This window comes from Ixodes scapularis, unplaced genomic scaffold (assembly GCF_016920785.2).
Source record: "Ixodes scapularis isolate PalLabHiFi unplaced genomic scaffold, ASM1692078v2 PGA_scaffold23__2_contigs__length_901104, whole genome shotgun sequence".
Lineage (NCBI taxonomy): Eukaryota > Metazoa > Arthropoda > Arachnida > Ixodida > Ixodidae > Ixodes > Ixodes scapularis.
Window position 1 is genome coordinate 564833 of NW_024609850.1, and position 6767 is coordinate 571599.

The 6767-nt window shown below is 50.2% G+C and overlaps 1 protein-coding gene across 1 annotated transcript; it reads right to left on the bottom strand.

Annotated features, from left to right (window-relative positions):
* Positions 1 to 3607: 3607 nt before the first annotated feature.
* Positions 3608 to 5094, bottom strand: LOC120843562. The gene has a single exon (XM_040214958.2). The coding sequence runs from the start codon at positions 4891 to 4893 to the stop codon at positions 3682 to 3684; it is 1212 nt and encodes a 403-aa protein (XP_040070892.1). The 5' UTR covers positions 4894 to 5094; the 3' UTR covers positions 3608 to 3681.
* Between the last annotated feature and the right edge of the window lie 1673 nt (positions 5095 to 6767).

Consider the following 6767-nt stretch of genomic DNA (forward strand, 5'->3'; position numbering starts at 1 on the left):
ACTTCCTCCCTTAAAGACAAGTTATTAAAAAAAAAAAAAAATTGGCTTGCTCTTTATGTTTATACAGCCTTGATGGAGATGCGCCTCAACGGGTAATCGGTCTCTTAGCTGTAGATGAGAAATTTAGCCAGTGCGGTACAACCGCTAACCTGGGATTTTTAACGTGCATCACGCAGTAGTGATCACACGAACGCGTGCCGGTACGAAACTCATCCAGATCGAAACGGGCGGGGGCGGCGGGGATCGAACCCAGGAGGTTCCCAGCGCAAGCTTTCGCTCCACGCTCCGAGCTGAGACGCGTTAGCCCACTCGGCCACTTCCTCCCTTAAAGACAAGTTATTAAAAAAAAAAAAAAATTGGCTTGCTCTTTATGTTTATACAGCCTTGATGGAGATGCGCCTCAACGGGTAATCGGTCTCTTAGCTGTAGATGAGAAATTTAGCCAGTGCGGTACAACCGCTAACCTGGGATTTTTAACGTGCATCACGCAGTAGTGATCACACGAACGCGTGCCGGTACGAAACTCATCCAGATCGAAACGGGCGGGGGCGGCGGGGATCGAACCCAGGAGGTTCCCAGCGCAAGCTTTCGCTCCACGCTCCGAGCTGAGACGCGTTAGCCCACTCGGCCACTTCCTCCCTTAAAGACAAGTTATTAAAAAAAAAAAAAATTGGCTTGCTCTTTATGTTTATACAGCCTTGATGGAGATGCGCCTCAACGGGTAATCGGTCTCTTAGCTGTAGATGAGAAATTTAGCCAGTGCGGTACAACCGCTAACCTGGGATTTTTAACGTGCATCACGCAGTAGTGATCACACGAACGCGTGCCGGTACGAAACTCATCCATATCGAAACGGGCGGGGGAGGCGCGGATCGAACCCAGGTGGTTCCCAGCGCAAGCTTTCGCTCCACGCTCCGAGCTGAGACGCGTTAGCCCACTCGGCCACTTCCTCCCTTAAAGACAAGTTATTAAAAAAAAAAAATTGGCTTGCTCTTTATGTTTATACAGCCTTGATGGAGATGCGCCTCAACGGGTAATCGGTCTCTTAGCTGTAAATGAGAAATTTAGCCAGTGCGGTACAACCGCTAACCTGGGATTTTTAACGTGCATCACGCAGTAGTGATCACACGAACGCGTGCCGGTACGAAACTCATCCAGATCGAAACGGGCGGGGGCGGCGGGGATCGAACCCAGGAGGTTCCCAGCGCAAGCTTTCGCTCCACGCTCCGAGCTGAGACGCGTTAGCCCACTCGGCCACTTCCTCCCTTAAAGACAAGTTATTAAAAAAAAAAAATTGGCTTGCTCTTTATGTTTATACAGCCTTGATGGAGATGCGCCTCAACGGGTAATCGGTCTCTTAGCTGTAGATGAGAAATTTAGCCAGTGCGGTACAACCGCTAACCTGGGATTTTTAACGTGCATCACGCAGTAGTGATCACACGAACGCGTGCCGGTACGAAACTCATCCATATCGAAACGGGCGGGGGCGGCGGGGATCGAACCCAGGTGGTTCCCAGCGCAAGCTTTCGCTCCACGCTCCGAGCTGAGACACGTTAGCCCACTCGGCCACTTCCTCCCTTAAAGACAAGTTATTAAAAAAAAAAAAAATTGGCTTGCTCTTTATGTTTATACAGCCTTGATGGAGATGCGCCTCAACGGGTAATCGGTCTCTTAGCTGTAGATGAGAAATTTAGCCAGTGCGGTACAACCGCTAACCTGGGATTTTTAACGTGCATCACGCAGTAGTGATCACACGAACGCGTGCCGGTACGAAACTCATCCATATCGAAACGGGCGGGGGAGGCGGGGATCGAACCCAGGTGGTTCCCAGCGCAAGCTTTCGCTCCACGCTCCGAGCTGAGACGCGTTAGCCCACTCGGCCACTTCCTCCCTTAAAGACAAGTTATTAAAAAAAAAAAATTGGCTTGCTCTTTATGTTTATGCAGCCTTGATGGAGATGCGCCTCAACGGGTAATCGGTCTCTTAGCTGTAGATGAGAAATTTAGCCAGTGCGGTACAACCGCTAACCTGGGATTTTTAACGTGCATCACGCAGTAGTGATCACACGAACGCGTGCCGGTACGAAACTCATCCAGATCGAAACGGGCGGGGGCGGCGGGGATCGAACCCAGGAGGTTCCCAGCGCAAGCTTTCGCTCCACGCTCCGAGCTGAGACGCGTTAGCCCACTCGGCCACTTCCTCCCTTAAAAACAAGTTATTAAAAAAAAAAAAAAAAATTGGCTTGCTCTTATGTTTATACAGCCTTGATGGAGATGCGCCTCAACGGGTAATCGGTCTCTTAGCTGTAGATGAGAAATTTAGCCAGTGCGGTACAACCGCTAACCTGGGATTTTTAACGTGCATCACGCAGTAGTGATCACACGAACGCGTGCCGGTACGAAACTCATCCATATCGAAACGGGCGGGGGAGGCGGGGATCGAACCCAGGTGGTTCCCAGCGCAAGCTTTCGCTCCACGCTCCGAGCTGAGACGCGTTAGCCCACTCGGCCACTTCCTCCCTTAAAGACAAGTTATTAAAAAAAAAAAATTGGCTTGCTCTTTATGTTTATACAGCCTTGATGGAGATGCGCCTCAACGGGTAATCGGTCTCTTAGCTGTAGATGAGAAATTCGGCCAGAGCGGTACAACCGCTAACCTGGGGTTTTTAACGTGCATCACGCAGTAGTGATCACACGAACGCGTGCCGGTACGAAACTCATCCAGATCGAAACGGGCGGGGGCGGCGGGGATCGAACCCAGGAGGTTCCCAGCGCAAGCTTTCGCTCCACGCTCCGAGCTGAGACGCGTTAGCCCACTCGGCCACTTCCTCCCTTAAAAACAAGTTATTAAAAAAAAAAAAAAAAATTGGCTTGCTCTTTATGTTTATACAGCCTTGATGGAGATGCGCCTCAACGGGTAATCGGTCTCTTAGCTGTAGATGAGAAATTTAGCCAGTGCGGTACAACCGCTAACCTGGGATTTTTAACGTGCATCACGCAGTAGTGATCACACGAACGCGTGCCGGTACGAAACTCATCCATATCGAAACGGGCGGGGGAGGCGGGGATCGAACCCAGGTGGTTACCAGCGCAAGCTTTCGCTCCACGCTCCGAGCTGAGACGCGTTAGCCCACTCGGCCACTTCCTCCCTTAAAGACAAGTTATTAAAAAAAAAAAAAAATTGGCTTGCTCTTTATGTTTATACAGCCTTGATGGAGATGCGCCTCAACGGGTAATCGGTCTCTTAGCTGTAGATGAGAAATTCGGCCAGAGCGGTACAACCGCTAACCTGGGATTTTTAACGTGCATCACGCAGTAGTGATCACACGAACGCGTGGCGGTACGAAACTCATCCATATCGAAACGGGCGGGGGAGGCGGGGATCGAACCCAGGTGGTTCCCAGCGCAAGCTTTCGCTCCACGCTCCGAGCTGAGACGCGTTAGCCCACTCGGCCACTTCCTCTTTTTTTTTTTTTGACATTTTATTTAAAACACGCAGTATTTACAGGGTTAAAAGCCTCACGGCACTGTCCGCTTGTTTGACCGTTTGACTCACATTAAAGGGCAGCATAGGAACTTCGCAGGATTCAACCCCACACAGTACAGCTCCTTACGAATATTAGTGCACCCTTACAGGCCACTCTGCCATTTTCTACTGTACTCGCAATAAAGGGGCAACCTTCTAGCGCCTTTGCAAACGCGCTTTCCACGCTGTCCAGCATTCCAAGCCTGGTTGTTGCGTTGCCTCTATAATCGAGTCGACATACATAAAACCCTCGACAAAGTGGCGCCAAGCTGGCTTTGCTCCTTCCACTACAAACAAGTGATTATTCCGCGAGTTCCATAAGGCATGCAATCCAAGAAGAGCGAGAACTTCCCAGGCTCTGCTTTTCAGACCTGAGCCGAACTCCAAGTATTTGACCTTTTTCCAGTCCATGTAGAGATCTGTCCGCAACACCGCTCGAAGCTCGGCCCAAAACAGCTCGGCATTCGTACAGTACAAAAAAACGTGCTCCAGTGTTTCTGGAACCGGACAAAGTGCACAATTTGTAGACCAAGGTTCAAAAAACCCTTTTTTTACTAACCAAGTCTTCACAGGGAGTACCTCCCAATGCAGGCGGAGGAAAAAATTCTTTGACCCCATTTTAACTGGATAGCGTCGAAGACGCTGGAAAACATCAGACTTGCACACACCTTCTGCACTAATGCGATACAATGGAGGCGGCGTCATTGATTCTAGCGTATCCCAGTACAATCTTTTCCTTTTAACCTTATCGAGATACTCCCTTGAAAACCTCGCTTCGAAAAACTGTATAGCATCCGCTATTTCTTTGTAAAATTTAAGCACGCGTGAACGGGCGACTCCTGTTGCACCTTCAAGCCAGGGATTCAAACATGCTCCTCCAAGTTCTCTGAATGCCGACAAAATGAAAGCGCTTTTATGATCCCTAAAGAACAAGAAGCGGTGCACTCGAAGCTTCAGCTCAACATTTACTAATCCGAGCCCGCCCTTCTTCTGACTTAAGAACAGGTTATTTCGTCGCATGCGCTCAAACTTTGACTCCCAGACAAAGGTTGCAAACAATCGATGCACTTTTGCAATGTCAAGAGATGCGCACGGCACCACTTGTGCCGTATACCATGCAGTCGGAAAGAAAACAGAGTTACAAATGTGTGCCCGATGCATTAACGAAATATATCTGCCGTTACAGTCTGCCGCTTTGAATTTAAGGCGATTTAAGTCCACTCCGCCTCGGCCCGTACTCAGCTGTTCGACGTCTAAACAAACTCCCAGATAACTAGACACCTTGGACGTCCACGGGATGCCAAGAAAGCGCTCTGGCTTCGTGTCCCAGCCACCTAGCCAAGCACCAGCCGACTTTTCCGGGTTCATTTGCGCGCCGGAGACGTTGCAGAAGTTCCTAATATGCTGCACCACAGCCTTCACCTGAGTTGCCGACGAACACACCACTGCCACATCGTCGGCGTACGCCAGGAGTTTAAGTGAGCCTGAGGACAGCACCAAACCACTTATGCTCGCATCGCGAACAATTGCTCTGCAGAGTGGCTCCAGGTACAGAGCGAATAAGATTGGCGAGAGTGGACAGCCCTGCCTCACTGATCTGCTCAGAGAAATGGGAGCGGTCTTGTTCCCGTTCACAATTAGACGCGTAGAGATATCGCGGTACCACAGTTGCACATATCGCAGCAAGCGCGCACCAATCCCGCACGACTCCAGAAGAGAAAAAAGAAAAGAATGACACACTCTGTCAAAGGCTTTGCTCAGGTCAACCTGCAGCACTGCCAGCGGACACTGTAGCACCTCTGCCGTTTCGCACACTACACGCATTGCATGCAGGTTCGTTGCAATCGTTCTTCCTTTGATGCCGTAGGTCTGGTGGTCTCCAATGACGCTGCCAAGTCCTGACTCCAGCCGCTTCGCGAGAATCTTGGCCAGGATCTTGTAATCACAGGTTAACAGACTGATCGGTCGAAAGTGACCAACTCCAAGGGGTCCTGCGACGTTCTTCTTTGGAATTAGCACGGTAACTGCTTGACGCATCGAAGGCGGGAGCAGTCCCCGGCGCAGGATGTCGGCGAACACGTCCCGAAGAATCGGGGCCAATTGCTTAGTGAAGGTTTTGTAAAAGAAGCTCCCAAGTCCGTCGACACCAGGTGATTTGCGAGGGGCCAACTCCTTGATGGCCCTCTCCACTTCGGCTGCCGTGATCTCTTGGTTGATTTTCTTTCTTATAGACTCTGAGACCTTTGGCAACAATCCTTTGTATATTTCAGATGTTTGCTCGTTTCCGTCCGCTGTAAACAGAGTGGTGTAAGCATTCACAAAGGCAGCCTCGATATCCTCTTGCCGCGTAACTGTGTCCTGGCCGACTTGTAGCTTGGTGATCTGGTTGCGACTTGTGTGTAGTCTTTCTCGCGTCTTGAATATCTTACGGGGCTCTTCATCCCTTTCCAAGGTGAGAGTTCTACTTCGAATCATGGCACCTTTATAGTCGTGTTCGAGGAGCTCAAGAATTCGGCCTTTGCACTCTCTAATGTCGCTCGTGAACACTCCAGGCGTTTTGTTTTCCTCAGCTATAAGAGTGCGTAGACTCTGTGTCAAGGAACGCTTCACCGCCTTTTTTCGGGCGGCTTTCTCTTGGCTGAACCTAAAGGCTGCCAGTTTGATATCTTGTTTCAACTCCTCCCATATGACTGCGTCCACAATCTTCCCGTCGCTTTTCTCCCCGATTATGTTCTTAATTTCTGCGCGCAGCAGCTCATCTTCTAAAAGGCTTTCATTCAACTTCCATCCACTCCACCATGACGACTTCTTTGTCTGGGGAGCCACCTTCCCAACAGCAACAGTTACAAGGGCGTGGTCGGAGAATGCCAGCGGGAGAACCTCGTATGCCGAGCTGGTTGCCGCAAGTTCACTTGAAACGTAAATTCTGTCCAGCCTTGCATGGCATGTACCCTGCCAGTGGGTGTACTCTAAGCATGGGCCCGCAGCAAATTCATTTGCGTCTTGCAAATCGAAGTCCCGTAATATCTTGCGAAGTTCCACGCGGCTGCTGTCCGACCGCAAAGCCTTCGAGCTGTCTGCGACATGCAATACGCAATTAAAATCGCCAGCCAATACAATTTCGCATGATGTGTCAACGTATTGCCGGAGACTAGAGAAAAACTGCTTTCTTTCCACTATCTCGTTTGGGGCATAGACCGAAACAAGCTTGTGTAGCTCTCCCTGGTACAGAACTTCCACCG